At 48.0% G+C, this 15495-nt stretch overlaps 2 protein-coding genes across 6 annotated transcripts in view; one reads left to right on the forward strand and one right to left on the reverse strand.

The window, feature by feature from the left end:
• The window catches only part of MED8 (mediator complex subunit 8), a 299444-nt gene that overhangs the window by 59477 nt on the left and 224472 nt on the right, over positions 1–15495 (reverse strand). The window lies entirely within an intron of this gene.
• The window catches only part of SZT2 (SZT2 subunit of KICSTOR complex), a 94103-nt gene that overhangs the window by 41251 nt on the left and 37357 nt on the right, over positions 1–15495 (forward strand). For 4 of the 5 annotated variants that reach the window (XM_079980206.1, XM_079980210.1, XM_079980207.1 and 1 more), the window contains exons 16-31: positions 844–1068; positions 1319–1397; positions 2112–2203; positions 3935–4103; positions 4490–4610; positions 4701–4814; positions 5590–5787; positions 5869–5969; positions 6343–6478; positions 6814–6942; positions 8192–8396; positions 8638–8750; positions 9072–9300; positions 12691–12844; positions 12935–13027; positions 13175–13256. In XM_079980206.1, coding sequence (XP_079836332.1) covers positions 844–1068; positions 1319–1397; positions 2112–2203; positions 3935–4103; positions 4490–4610; positions 4701–4814; positions 5590–5787; positions 5869–5969; positions 6343–6478; positions 6814–6942; positions 8192–8396; positions 8638–8750; positions 9072–9300; positions 12691–12844; positions 12935–13027; positions 13175–13256 — 2240 coding nt within the window. The remainder of the gene's footprint in view (positions 1–843; positions 1069–1318; positions 1398–2111; positions 2204–3934; positions 4104–4489; positions 4611–4700; positions 4815–5589; positions 5788–5868; positions 5970–6342; positions 6479–6813; positions 6943–8191; positions 8397–8637; positions 8751–9071; positions 9301–12690; positions 12845–12934; positions 13028–13174; positions 13257–15495) is intronic. The other variant, XM_079980208.1, reaches the window with a different exon arrangement.

Here is a 15495-nt window from a genome sequence, read left to right on the forward strand (position 1 = left end):
GTCTTTTGAAGCCAACCAATTTTGTGGCCAGTCCCACATTATGTGGCAGCAGATTATGTAACTTAATTGTCAGTTGTTTGTAAAAGTGCTGAATCTCTCGCCCTTCAGGCTTGGTGGAGAGCCCTGGATTCTTTAACATTATGAGAGAGGGCGACTAACCGGCTTGGGCTGTGGGAATTTGACACCCTTCCTGCTTAGGGGCTGCAAAGGCTGCAGGCAGGTGTGGTAAACAAAGCAGAGTATGCTTTGTAATTCTGGGAATCTTTTCACTTTAAAAATATGTTTTTGCCCCTAGACAATTTTTGGTGGGAAAGCTGAAATGTTTAATGGAAGTTGAGCATGAAAGGCTCATCGGATTAGGCTTCTGGGCTTGTTTTCAATCCTTCTTCAAAAAAACCACCACTTCTGCTTTCCCATATTTGCCAATCCTTTTCCTACAGGTTCCACAGTCCTATTATCCATGCCTTCCCTCTCCTGTGTTATGCAATCTGTGGTTTTTAATTTGTTTTTACTTTAAAAAAAACTCCTATTCTTTGTGGAATTTAAGAAGCACTGCTGATTATATGCCCCTCCAATAAGCCTACATAAATTCCTTAATTAAAATGGAAATTTTGTGCCTGCAGGAAATTCTCTTAATATATGGTGTGTTCTTTTGTGATGTCTTTGCCATTGTGTACACAAGCCTTTTTTTCTGCACACTGGGGTGGGCTTGTGTGGTGGACTTCAGGCTGAGAAGGTGCAGAGATGACTCACTGAAGTCTCAAAAGTGTTCTCCATGGGGCCAGTAAGAACGCGACAGCCTCCCAGCTGTAGTCATGTTCACTTCCTCTCTCCACTTCCTAGATATGAGAAGTTGCCCTCTGACTATCGTGTTCCATGCCTCCTGCCTCTGGAGAATCCACCCATGTCCGGCCCTCTCACCATGGTGGCCAACCGCACAGCTTCCTCCACCCTGGCTTCCTTGTCTCGCTACTTCTACCACCAGCGCTGGATCTGGTGTGTGCAGTCGGGGCTGGTACCCACAGTGCCCATCACAGCCGTGGCGCAACTGCTGTCCACTCTCACAGAGTAAGTGCCCATTTCATTGCAAAGCCTGAATCTGAGCCCACCCAAAGAGCTGCGGAGGAGAAGGATAGTTGTCCTACTTAGGTTATTTCTGCCAGTGTCGGATAGATGGGTGTGACTGAGCTCTTCATGATGGGGGGGGGGGTTGCATTACTTTGAGAGAGACTACGAAGGGTTGGAGTGTGAGGCATACACAGGTGAGGGTGTTGTAAGAACCTGGTAACCTGCCATAGTTTTCCTCTGGGATGTGCAGGGTTCGTCTGTCCGAGGGCTTTCATTTTGCGTCCAGTGGCGATGGAATTATCAGTATGGTGCTGGAGTTGCCCATGAAGGTAAACACGGTTTGCTCTTCCCCTTTGGTTTGATACCCTTCCTCTTGCCTCCAGTGTTGCCACATCATTGTGATCCCAGTAAGGGCTGATCTCAATCTGTGGGTGGCGTGGGGTGGATGCAGAGACACCTGTGGCCAGGCCTAATGCACCTGTGTTAACTCCCTGACCCTGACATGTCGAAACCTATTTTGTGTGCCATTCTCTCAGGAGTTTTCCTGTTGGTCCTGTTTACAAGGGTGGCTGCCCCGTGACCTGCAGGCCACATCTGCCCCCCCCCCCCGAGATTTTCATGGTGCTTGAAGGCCCCCCCAAATTTGTCATTAAAAACATGATTCCATGGCCCTCAGCCCCCAAAAGGCTAGTCCACCCATAATAAAGAAGGTCAGCAGGTGGAAATGGCATCCGGCTGATGCTCCTCCCATGGCCTCTGAGGAAGGGAATGAGAAGTTTCCCAATGTTACAGCCCAGGGAGGGGCAGGGAGTTCTCCTGATAAGATTTGCCTGATGAACATCCTCCCAGTTCTGTTCTGTCTAGCCCCCTCCTCCATGGAAAGCCAAAACCAAAAGAAACATTGAGCCCAGAGTGTGTGCTGGCTGGGCCAGATGTTGGCAAGTTGTACTGCTTGGCTGCTTCTCTCCTAGCCTCAGACGTGCCTTAGGAGAGAGGTCATGCAGCAGCAGCAGGATAGGCTCACGTAGATTGTTCTTCCACAGAGTGACTCCTCAAGAGAGAGCGGCGGCGAGAAGCACAGCTGCATTGTCCAATACGTGCTGTTCCCTCCACATTCCACTTCAACCAAAGACAGGTGAGGGTAAGGGATCGCCAACCCTGGGGTCATGGAAGAAGTCCTGCCACTACAGGCAGCTTGCAGAAACAGGGACTTCTGGGTGCAGCTGGAGGGTCCCCAGGAAACGTCAGGGGTGTGGATTAAACTGCCACACATCAAACATTACCCCTTGCTTCTGGTCTGCCGCTGCTTACAGTGGCAAGGGGGCTTCTGGTTGGGAGTGCCTGGGTGTCCTTCCTACCCAGACAGGTTGCAAGCATCACGTTGTGAGAGCTCAAAGACTTTCTCTGCTAAGTGCCTTGCTGGCACCCCAGATTGTGCTCCCCAAAATAAGTACTGTATGTATGTGTGAACACTGTCCCAGTCCATCTGGGCTGGAAGCCAGCTCTTCCAAGGCCCTTATTGGCAGTGCTTGTCCAGAACCCAGAGTTCTCCAAAGTACATGTAAAGAACCAGGGGAAAGAATCACTGGCTGTGTTGTAACTGGAAGTTGATTAGCTTGCCTCAGTTTCCCTTTGCACAGCACTCCATAGTTGTCCAGCAAAAATGTGGGGGTGGAAATCAGCTGAACAGACTAAGAGGAATGCATAACAACTGCACAACAAGTACAAAGCGGATGTGCCAAACCACTGAGTGTTCCCTTGGTGTGGTATTTCTTGTATTAATACCTCATCGCTCCAAGGCTACGTAGGCTTTAAAAATATTTGAGGCATACTTGTTTTCATGGCCCTGATGCCAAGACAAAGAATGTGGAAGTGGCCTCCTTTTTTGGGTGCATAGTCTAGGATCCGGGACGCAGGTGGCACTGTGGGTTAAACCACAGAGCCCAGGACTTGCCAATCAGAAGGTTGCCGTTTCGAATCCCCATGACGGGATGAGCTCCCGTTGCTCGGTCCCTGCTCCTGCCCACCTAGCAGTTCGAAAGCATGTCAGAGTGCAAGTAGATAAATAGGTACCGCTCTGGCGGGAAGGTAAATGGCGTTTCCGTATGCTGCTCTGGTTCGCCAGAAGTGGCTTAGTCATGCTGGCCACATGACCCGGAAGCTGTATGCTGGCTCCCGCGGCCAGTAAAGCGAGATGAGCGCCGCAACCTCAGAGTCAGTCACAACTGGACCTAATGGTCAGGGGTCCCTTTACCTTTACCTTTAGTCTAGGATCCAGAGAGAGCTGGGAAACTTGTGAGGCATTTACCTTGAGGCATTCTGAGAAGTGCAGACTCTATGTGTCTATCCTTAAAGATTATTCCATCTGGATGTATAGCTCCCTTTCAGCTACCTAGGAAGAAAAACTTTGTCAGCCCTTCGCACAACCTAGTTCCGCCTAGTTTCCTTTCCACAAAGGCCCAAGGCCCATTTATGCCCCTTAAGAACATAAGAGCTCTGAGGGATCAGGCCAAAGGCCATCCTGTTCTTACAGTGACCAGCCAGATGCCTATGGGAAGGCACACAAGGGCAGTTGTGCTCACCCCACTTGTCGTTCTCCGCAACTGGTACTCAGTGACATACCACGACTGGCACTGGAAGCAGAACACAGCCGTTGTGGCTAGTAGCATCACAAGACAGGCTAAATGATGACTTTGCTTATGCGCAGTGGCCAGGCCAAGTATGCTCATCAGATGATGGGAAAGGCTAGTCCCTGGACAATTCAATACTTTGGGGATTCAGGCAAATAATAAGCAGAAGCCAAGGAAGTGTGAGGAGCACTCACTGATGCTCAAGCCATGCTTACAATGTTTCGCTTGCTCTCCAGTTTCTCCACAGATGATGACAACGATACAGAGGTGGAAGCTATTGAGGTGGACATGGAGCTGAACCTTGTTACAGAGTGCTGGGTGGAGCCACAAAGTGGCTGTGTGAATAGTGCATCAGACAGCTGGCGGCACTTACATGGCCTGTCTTACCAGAAAATTCCCAAAGCGGTACGTTCCTTTGGTGGTGAGGGAGAGGGAAGGCAACTTCTGGGACCATTACCTTGCAGGGACCATGACTGACAGCTGGTATTTCCTGGCTTTTGGTCTTGGGGGCCTCTGTCATGATGATCTGTCCAGCCACCATTGTTGTTTGTTGTGAAGACACTACCTGCTCCTCCTTGGGGAGGAGTTGCTTTTTTCCCCACTAGGATTTTTCTCATCAAATAATTATCTGAACATGAATTTTACTCCCATTGGAGCATATATGGACAAGATTTGTATACCTGGTCCAAGTTTATCCTTGGCATCTCTGTGTCTTAACGGAGTGGTATTTCTGAAATGGTAAAGTCTTTGTGTTGCCAAGCCCTGCGTCTTACTTCAGATCCCTCTTCCAGCTTTACCCTCGAGATCTAATGTGCATCCATACCATGCTTGCCTTTGAGTATATCAGCCAACTGTGCCAGAACAAGGACTGGGTCTTTCCAGCATGTGATCCAAGACCCACTACTGCCGAAGGTGATTCTCCTAGCATGTGCTTTCTGGGCATTTTGAGATGGGGCTGTTCCTGTGGCTTGACAGAGATTATATTCCTACTTTTTGCCGTAGGTTGTGGTGCTTCAAGCGGCTCTCGGGTACATGAAATTCCATTCCAGTTTGACCTCATGAAGCTATTGCCAAAGTGTCAGCAGATTGAAATGTCCTTCCTGATGCTGACAGGAGGTAAGTCAACTTAGGCCTGAAACTTTTGCACATTTCTCCGGGGGAAGGGCATGACGGGGGCTCAGTGCTTCTTGTCTCCAGAATAGCCAAAGCGCGTTAACCAAGAGCGCCTCTGGGCAATGCAGGCTATGTGTGCCTTTCTTCTGAATTACCACAGTCTACACCTCTGGCTTTGTAAAGCACTTTGACGATATTTTCCTTACAAACATCAGTATAAACATTTTTTACATATATGTATGACACAACATAATAATATGTATAAGTATATACACTTCTATATAGGCAACCCCCAGTTTGCGTGGGGGTTGCATTCTGGGTCATTGTGCATGATGGCAGAGCACGTCTAAGCCTGCCCTGTTATGCCCCCGCCCTTGCCCTATTCTGCCTCCTTTTCCTGCCGCCTCCAGGGTCACAGTGATGCATGCATGCACAGTCGTGTGTGCTTTGAATGCATGCAAAATGGTTGTTGCCTGTTGCCTGTCTTCCAGTCAGATGGTTCAGGAGACCTGGTCCCTCTTTTTTAAAAACTTCTTGCCATATCTGTCATTGAACATGAGATGTAATGAAGCAGTAGGAAGGGATCTTCATTTTGAATCACTGGAACGCCTTACAGATCCCATTCCTATTGCTTTAAGCTGGGCCAGGGAGGTTGGATGCTCTTGTCTGACTTAGTCCCACGAAGCTGTCAGACCTGCATGCACAGTGGGTGGGTGTGCTAGGCTGGGGCAACAGAAAAATCGGTTTGCTCGAATTTTTGGTTTTCCACCTATAATAGAGGATGATGGGATCGCAAAGGACTCTTCCTTCTTGCCCAATGAAATGCTCCTCAGCCTCTTCCATGGCTGCCTCCAGCATGACCTCAGCGACAGGGAGATCATGCTATCTGGCACAGATCATATAACCTTCATGGAGCAGGTGCTGCAGCGGGACAGAGATGGCCACCCAGCCCCATTTATGCTCCCAGTGGTCCAAGGTAAGAGGACATGCATGCAGCTGTTTTTGCCTTTCTCCATTCCCCTGATGGCTTCTGACCATTTTACGTCCCTCTCAACAGAGCCTCCCAAGGCCTCTGTGCTCCCTGAACATCGGGATCCAGCCAACACCTACCATTCTGCTGGCAGCAAAGACAGGGCTACCTCTGCAATTACACAACAGGTACAGCATCCCCTTGACCTCTGTATCAAACTGCCAAGGATGCCTTACCCCAGAGAGCCCCCTGAACTTGAGAGCTTCCATCTGCTATTGTCTTCTGATGGAGATCTTTCTTGGGGTGATCTCAGTGCACATGGGCAATAGTGAGTAGGCAACTGAATCCGCTCCAGTAGCTTGACTGAGTTGTAACAGTTCTGTCTCAATCAGTCATTATGTTTTTGGATCTAAAGGGCTATGTGAATGACTGACGAGAGAGTTATCTACCTTTGCTACCAAAAATGTGTATCAACACACTTTGCTTGTTAAATCTGGGTGAGGAACAGGGTTCCTATGTCAAAATGTCATGGCCATGTTCAATTTGACTTTACTTTCTTAGGCTCCAAACAATGCAGAGGGGTCAAGAGATGAGATCTTACCAGCACCTGAGGACCTCTTCCCCCAGTGGCGATGCTATGCCAAGCTGGTAAATCCACAGCATCTTTTCCTCACCTTCCTACCAGCTACATTTCCAGGTAAGGGACACCTGCCTGAGGAAATGAAGTCGTACAGAGATGAGACAGGTGCTTGCCAATATTCTGTAGACTGTAGGCTGTGCCAAGGGATGCTGAATCCTGCCACAGGTTTAAATTCTCACTCTTTAAGGACTAGAAGCTTGTTGCTTTGTTTTCTTTGAGAGAACAAAATGCTGAATTGTTCATCTACTACCTGATTTCTTTCTTGTGTGGTACAGCAGGAAGATTATGGCAGATGCGATGTTCTGACCATATCAGTTGCTATATATCCCTTGAATGCAGCTGGGTGCGATGACAGCAAATAATATGCAATAAACTCTTACCATCTTTTCCAGACATACAGAGGTTGATGGCTCATGGGACAGATAAATCTTCCAAAGAGCAGGAACCAACACTTTCCCAAGGAGAAAAGGAGCTGGAGACTGCAGGGGTGCTTCCAACCGTCAGTGTTACGCCAGCCAATGGTACCAACCTTGTTTTGGGCTTCCTTGCACCACAGGCAGTCTCCTGTGTTTGGAATCAGACGGGAGGTGAAGGAGATAATGGAGATTGCATTAGGTTCTGGTTGTAGGTTTTCGGGATCATACACTTTTAGCCAAGGGCGCAAACTTGAATAATTTAAGATCCTTACACAAGCATATCATTGGGAAGATGTGCATGTTTATGTCAGTCTCTCTTGAACCCTGAGACAGGCTTGCTGGAGTGGGTTGGGTGAAGACCCAACCTCACCCCAGAGGACATTGTGAATGCTGGGTGGGGCTGATTGTAGTCGAAAAACATCTGCAAGGCACCAGGCTGGGGAACGTCAGTCTGTTTCTTGTGACTGCCAGCCAGTGGTGTAGCGTGGGGGGTGCAGGGGGGGCCGGGCGCAACATCTGGGGGAGGGCGCGCTCGCCGCCTCCGGAGTCGCCGAAGAGCCTTGGGCGCAGGCTGTAGCAGAACCCCATGTCTCGCGGAACCAACGAGCTGTGTGCACGTCCGGGCTGAAGGCGTCCGGCAGGCAGCGGCTCTCAGCGCTCGCCGTGGTCCCCGCGTGTCAGGGCCGCGGAGGGCGCGCCAGGCAGTCCCTCCTCACAGCCCTGCTGCCGCCGCTGCTGCTGCTGCAGCTGCTGGGCCATGTTGCATTTTCCTCGCCTCTCTGCCCTCCTCCTCCTCCGGGCAAGCGGCATCATTTGGGCGACAGCGCCAGCGGCAACTCGCCTCAGATCACCTGACACGGACCTGCCGCCGCCGCCGTGGCTACCTTAAATACCCAAGCCCAGGCAGCAGCAAGAAGAAGCTGGCAGCGGCGGCAGGTTAGGGGTTAGGGGCGCAAATTACTTGCCTTGCCCTGGGTTAGGGGGCGCAAATTACTTGCCTTGCCCCGGGTGCTGACAACCCACACTACGCTGCTGCTGCCAGCAGCTCCCCAGGAAGTCACCAGCAAAATTCTTTCCTACTACCTGCCCCCAAGATCATTTTAAAACTGGGAATCCATTAATACCTTCTGCAGGCAGAGCACATGCCCTTCTGCTGCAGAAGGGCAGGGGGAAGTAAAGGACTACCTGAAGTGCCTTGAGGCAGAGGAAAGGGTGCACATTTCAACTGTGCTCTGAGTCATGCAAGGTGCGCTGTGTGTCATGTCAAGATGCATAGAAAGAGCATCATTTCCTTCTTGTTTGAGCTGTGAGCTTGAGGCTGCTTCTCATCCTCCAAGATGTATCCCGTCTACAGAAATTGGCCAGGACTCGGGAGATCCAGACACAGTGCCGAGAAGAGAAGGGCGTATCTCCTTCAGCCGCCAGACATCTCAGCTTGACCTGGGCGAGAGCTGCCGAGCCCGCTGCCCTGTCTATGTCTACAGCTGCTCCTTGGAGCTGCTGCGGGAGCAGATGATCAGTCCCAGGCTAGATAAGCCTCTGCGGGACATCTTTTTCAGGTGAGCTAAGGGGCACAGAAAACTCAACAGCAGTTGGGCAGATCTTGGCCTTCGAGGTTGTACAGAGACAATCACTACTCAGTTTCCAGCTGTTTGGGCAGGGATATGTGTATGTATATGTATATTAGGCCAAGCGCTAGTATTGCGGGCAGAGCCTTAGGAGAGAGAACTAAGGTGAGGGAGGAATGTGGGCCTTGTCCTAGAATCTAGATGGTCAACGTTGGATGATTTTGTCTTCCAGAAGCCAGTCAGTGGAGCGCCCCACCAGCACTCCCTGGCTAGATGCCAAGCACAAGGAATTGCTGAGTTTCTGTACCTTGCTGCAAGAGCATTCCCATCAGTGCTATGTGAAAGGTAAAGGATAGATATTCCCTGGTTGGGTTGCTGTCCCCAGAGTGGGAGGAAGCTGGCTTTTCTGTTACCCCTCTGGGCCTGACTTCCTTCTGGAGCACCAGGAGGGGCCCATGCAACTGTGGCAAACTTGCAGTTCCCCATACTTAGAGTGAACCTGATTGGCGGCTTGGTGGTATTTAAATGGGCCACAGCCTCCACTAGCAAAACCTGCTGTGTTATTCTGCTCCCCCACTCCACCCCACATTCATCATTTCTGCTGCTTACCATGTTGCTGTTTCTGGGTGAATCTACAGGGCCAGCTAACTCTCTGATTCTTTGCAGGGCTGTTCCAGAGCCTACAACAGGGCCACAGCATTAGCTGCCCTGATCTGCTCATAGCCATGGATTATTGTGAGGAGCTCTTGCAGGAGATAGACATCACGAGCTTTCTGCTTACTCTGTGCAACCACGTGCGATCCTTCTGTGAGCGCCACCAGCATCTGCCCACCAACTTGGAAGGGGAATTGATGCAGGCCCCCCGAGCGCGGGGTGTGCTAGTCTCTGTTTCCAGGTGGGATGGCTGCTTCCATATAGAGAGATCAGAATGAATTCTAACTCTGGGGTGGCCTTGGCAGTGTTGGAAGAAGAATGTATCTTGCGGGGCTTCCTTCTGCTGGTCTTGTATGTAGTGGATTGTAGCCTAATAGGTTCTTTCATCCATGGCCCCCAAATGTCAGAGGTTTGCCAGAGTCTCATTCAGCGCACTAAAATGGCTCCCTCTCTAATGTTCCAAGCGGGATTCTGATTCTGGAGCCATGCAAGGCTCTGTATGGGGAAGGGAAAAACACAACCAAGTCAAATGCACATAAGCAACAAAGAGGGCTTGCGCACACTTTAGATCAGGGATGGGTTTAAGCTTTTTCAGAGGTGGTTTTTTTTTAAATTAATATTTATTAAATTTTTAACAAAAAAGAGTTACAAAATCATAACACACAAAGAAGTACAGACATACAAAACCAAAAATTTAACCTAAAAAAAACAAAAAACAACTAAGATGTTTTTAATAGGGTTCCTTATTTGTTTTTTTAAATATTTCTATTTATTGCATGTTTTTAGTTGTGTCTGTTTTAATTTATGTTGTGGGCTGCATTGGAGAAAGGCAGGGCTATACAATAAATGAATGAATGAATGAATGAATGAATGAATGGATAGGTGTCAGTCTATAATGTCGATTGGCCTTGGTTGAATTATTGAATATCCAGCCTTCTGTTTTCAGTCAAATAAGCCGTCAAATAAGGATCAAGATTGAAGCTGGGCAAGGAGTCAGATTACCAGGTCACCCAGTTCATGTGCATTTTTGTAATTGCTATACTCAAGGAATTAATTTGCATCTCTCATTCCGTCATTTAAAGAATTTCACCTCCTTCCCCACCTTTTTTAATTAAAAAAAAAAAGCTTTTAAGCTTTTTCTTTTTTGCCTGTGGAAAATGAGCTTGCAAAAAAGAAGTGTAAACAGTGCAGGATAAAATCTCACAGGGCACAGTTGGGCTGCGTGGAATTTCCAGCAGTCAAGGAGCAGCATTTAAAAGCTTTGCATAGCTTGCAAGAATAGAATAAATTATGCAAAATAAGCAAATAATTGCAGAGTCTCTTAACATTTGAATGATCTCAATATATAGTGCGGGTATGTTTATGCAGATCAGATGGTCCTTGTGTATTTCCTTAACCTATCAAGGACAAAGATTACTTACAGTCATAACTTGGTGCAGAAAAACTGATTCTTTGAACAGCAATCTCATATTTCCCGTGGGCAACAGCTATTCCAGTTGCTTTCACTGAGTGGCATGGGAAAGCAAATGCAGTAAATGTCACTGCAAAAAATGAGGAAGGACATATATTTTGTAGGAGAACGAGATTCTGTAACCTGAAGTATAAATGATCCCAGGCTGACTGCCACATCCCTCTGCACATGGAGAAGATAACTCAAGCAAACCTGTAGAAATGAAGGAATTTGTGCCTCTGTAGTACAATAGAGGAGAGCAGGAAGGTTTGCCTTGCAAACTGAAAATGGGGCAGCCAAATGGAACTAGAATGAGAAAGGAGAGGCACTGCGCCAGTTTAAAACAGTACAATTAATAAAACCGATATAGGAACACAATATCAGAGGTGTAACTGATATTTATAATATGTGGAAAAGGACAAGCCATATGCCAACCATGAATAGATCTATGAAAGCAGGAGCCACAAACTAACATAAACACCACCACCCCCTTTCACCAAAGAAGCCCCAAGTGAGATGGATTGATTGATGGCCTGTCTGTCTTTTCCCCAGAACCTAATGCAAGGCGGCTCACAAAAATTAAAACAAAAACAGCTTTACACTCTCATGTTCTCTGTGAGTTCTTAGAAAGGCTTGTGGTGCGGCAAGCCACTCCAGCTTTCTGGTTTGTGGATGCATAAATCAGTAAGAAGGCTGAGCACATCTATCTACAGTAGAGATTTATTAAACCACTCTTTTCCAAGTGCCCTGAACTGGAAAACTGTAGTTTTAAGGATTCCCTAGAACAGACATGTCCAAAGTCCATTTCGGGGGTCTAATCTGGCCCGCTGGTCGGTTTAATCTGAACCCTGTGGCAGTTTATTTCATCAAATCTGGGCCCCTTTGAAAAAAGTTTGGACACCACTGCCCTAGAAGTTAGGGTTGGATTAGATCCTGATTTGCAGGGAGCCCTTAAACCAGAGGTTCCCAGTTCAAGCATAATGGGAAAGAGTGTTTGCATCCTTTTCCCCAGCCACTCTTTGAACATTTTATATTTCCAACTCCAGGTTAATTACATATGAAGCAACAAATCAATAAAGTTACAATGAATACGTTTAATTACAATAGTTTTATTTTTCATCTTATTAAAACATATTTATGTGATTGCATATCAAGCACAACAACTCACCTTCCTTCACTATTTGCATTACTGTCTTCCGCCAGTTATTCTTCCTCACACTTTCTATTTGGCTGAATCAATAAATGCACATTGATCTGCATTTAAGGCGTTTATCCATTAATCCTCCCCTAATCCCTTCATAGCACATAGGTTCTTTTAAAAATCAATCGACTAAACTTCCATCAAATTAGTTTTAGACAGGTTTGATATAACCGTAATTTAGATAATTTTTGAGATTTTTCTCCCATCTCTAAATGCTATAAAATGGCTCTCTGAAAAGTGTGGCCTGAAGGAGGCATTGAGGTGAGAGGTATATATGTAATTGTTTTGTTTTGTTAGTTTGTTCATTCATTTTGACAGGAGGAGAGGATTGGAATGCCCATGCTGGTGAACCAAGAGCATACACTACTTACTCACCACACTTAAGGCTGAGCAGAGCTGATTCAAACACAGTATTTTATGCTCGTGTGTTCATGGTCAGAACTGGCTATACTTGTGGAGTGAATCTGTGAGCAGGGCCCTAGATTGCTGCTGAGGTTCAGTTCACAGTCCCAGCTCCAGAAGATGCATTTTCCAATAATTTTTTTTTTTTTTTGCACATGAAGCAGTTGTGTGTGCTCCTGTGCATAACTCTTTACAGTGGTACCTCGGGTTAAGTACTTAATTCGTTCCGGAGGTCCGTTCTTAACCTGAAACTGTTCTTAACCTGAAGCACCACTTTAGCTAATGGGGCCTCCTGCTGCCACTGCGCTGCCACTGCACGATTTCTGTTCTCATCCTGAAGCAAAGTTCTTAACCCGAGGTACTATATCTGGGTTAGCGGAGTCTGTAACCTGAAGCGTATGTAACCCGAGGTACCACTGTATTTCTGACCCATTGGGGATCTTAGGATGCATGGGGGAATAGAGGCATGTAGGCTCCTTCTGACTGAGGAGCAGGGGAGTTAAGGTTGCATTATTGGGAGCACAAGTAGACAGAGCTGCTTGTGTCTGACTTCACTCTTCCTTGAACCTGCTGTGCAGTGCTGAGACGGAGGATTTTAGTGAGCCAGAGTCCCATGTTTCGGCCTGCCCTCCCCAAGAACCCAACCCCAGCTGCTGTTCAGAGTTCCCCCTCTCTCTGCTAAAGAGCAGCCAGCCTTGCCAGGAGCACCCGAACTTGCACAGGATCATCCAGGTAAGGAGCAAAGTGCTTCCTCTGGGTGAGGTGAGAGGGTAGCTTTGATGGCCCAAGTATGTTTCCCACTGTTCCTTCTTCCCGTTCTAGGAAAAGTTCTTGGAGATTGGCAGCTTGCATTTCAAGCCAGTGCCGTCCAATCCTCATTATTACTTCTACTGCCCTCCTTCTGCCAAAAAAGAGGTAGGAGGGTATGCTTGTATCTTTGCCTCCTTGCCCAGGGAGGCTCCTTTAAGAGGGTCTGGAAGGCTGTAAAAGAGCCAAACTTGGTAGGATGCGGCACCCAGACTTGATGCATGTTGCACATGTGGCTTCTTGTCCCTGTTTTAGGAGGAGGCCTCTCGGGACCATACAGATAGGAAAGGCAGTGAAGACGTGGAAAGTTCAGAAACTGAACTGGCGGCGGATGAAGGTAAGGGAAACTCTTCCTCACCCTGCTGTTCTGAGGACTGCTGTAACAATTGGAGATGCCATGGCACTTGTAATCTAGTGACATTGGATTTCTGTTTTTTAAACCCTTAAGTGGACTAAGGAAATTTTATGTTGGGGAGAGTGCAAGAGTCCTTGAGGACCAGTGCACTGTTTTGCCCTGGAGCTCAGCAAACCATAGAGCAGGTATGTGGTCATACAGATATTCCTGGCCCCCACAGTGCAGCATCCATGGCCAAGGGGTCTTCATGAGGTTTGTTGGGAGTCCATCAACATCTACAGATCCCTGCTATCAATGCAGGGGGATCCAATGGAGGATCCTAGCTTTGAGCTTTCTGGAAGAGTTGAGACGAAGGAATTGCTAAGATTAGGTCCCCCCTTTTGGCTCAGAGGCACCCCAGTGCTCCCAAGCTGCAAATATTTTGCATAGATTTCTAGTCCATGGAGCTAGCTGTATAGTTTCAGCTTTCCTAGAACTGCTTGTTTCTAATTTAAGAGGTTTAAGATCTCTCAAGTGATTCACAAATTGTCCCATTCACAAATTGTCCCACAGTCCATGGTGAGGACCATGCAGTGTCCTCTTTGGCAGCCAGCCACCTAGAGCCCAGGTACCTTACGTTGCCTGGGCCTGATCCTTTATCAGCATTCTTGCAACCAAGAGAGGGGACGTTGTCAGAAGAGAGTGCAGGATTGTCCAGAGGGAGGTTTTCACAATGCTTCATAGAATCATAGAATTGGAAGGGACCATGAGGGTCATGTTGTCCAGCCCCCTGTGATGCAGGAATCTTTTTGTGCAACATGGGGGTTTGACCCCATGTCCCACAACCCTGAAATTAAGAGTCTTCTGCTCTTACCCACTGAGCTGTCCTGCTTGCGGCCTGTTGTACTGCCAGGCCTTTACTGTTGCACTGAAAGCTACAAAGGCCACCTTTGCCTTCTGCATGGGAGAATGCACAGAGATACCGTATTTTTCGCTCTATAACACGCACCTGACCATAACACGCACATCATTTTTAGAGGAGGAAAACAAGGGAAAAAACATTCTGAATGAAACAGTGGATGTGCCATTTTTGTGCTTCATGCTGTGGCCACAGACATGTGATCTGATGGTGAATTTGGGCTGACCCAATGCAAAAATCCTGAGAATCCCTGTGGATCCATGCTTTGTAACCACGTTTTTGCACCATTGCAGCCCCAGGCAACAGTGGGTGCGTGGTTTTTGGGGGCCAGGCTGTAACCATGGACATGCTATGTGATCTGATGGTGAATTTGGGATGACTGAATGCAAAGATCCTGAGGATCCATGTAGATCCATGCTTTTTAACCACGTTTTTGCACCATTGCAGCCCCAGGCAACAGTGGGTGCGTGGTTTTTGGGGGGCAGGCTGTAACCATGGACATGCTATGTGATCTGATGGTGAATTTGGGATGACTGAATGCAAAGATCCTGAGGATCCATGTAGATCCATGCTTTTTAACCACGTTTTTGCACCATTGCAGCCCCAGGCAACAGTGGGTGCGTGATTTTTGGGGGGCAGGCTGTAGCCATGGACATGCTATGTGATCTGATGGTGAATTTGGGCTGACCCAATGCAAAGATCCTGAGGATCCATGTGGATCCATGCTTTTTAACCACATTTTTGCACCATTGCAGCCCCAGGCAACAGTGGGTGCGTGATTTTTGGGGGGCAGGCTGTAGCCATGGACATGCTATGTGATCTGATGGTGAATTTGGGCTGACCCAATGCAAAGATCCTGAGGATCCATGTGGATCCATGCTTTTTAACCACATTTTAAGTGGGGAGGGAAGGAAAAACACAGAAGGGACAAGGAGCAGGAGAGGGGTGTGCAGAGAAGCAGCTGGCTAAGAATGCAGGAGAGGGGTATAGGGAGGAAAGGAAGGCAAAAGTTTTCCCTCACCTACCCACCCAAGCCAGCCAGCTCTCTCTCTCTCTCTCTCTCTCTCTCTCTCTCTCTCTCTCTCCCTCCTGCATGTTTTCAGCAGCACGGAGACACTCTGCTTTCCCCTCTGCTTGCCTGGAGGGGAGGGGCTTTCCCTGCTCTTTGCTCCGTTTGAGCAAACACAGCAAGGAAACAGAGGTGGGTGGGCAGTAAGACCCTGAGGCAGAATGCCGGAAAGCAGCCGCTTCCTCTTTTCAAATTTCCCTTCTAGGAGACGCGCGATTTGATTTTTGCCTGCTTTTTTTTGCCTCCCCTTGCAC

This window comes from Podarcis cretensis, assembly GCF_951804945.1.
Source record: "Podarcis cretensis genome assembly, chromosome: 6".
Taxonomy (NCBI): domain Eukaryota; kingdom Metazoa; phylum Chordata; class Lepidosauria; order Squamata; family Lacertidae; genus Podarcis; species Podarcis cretensis.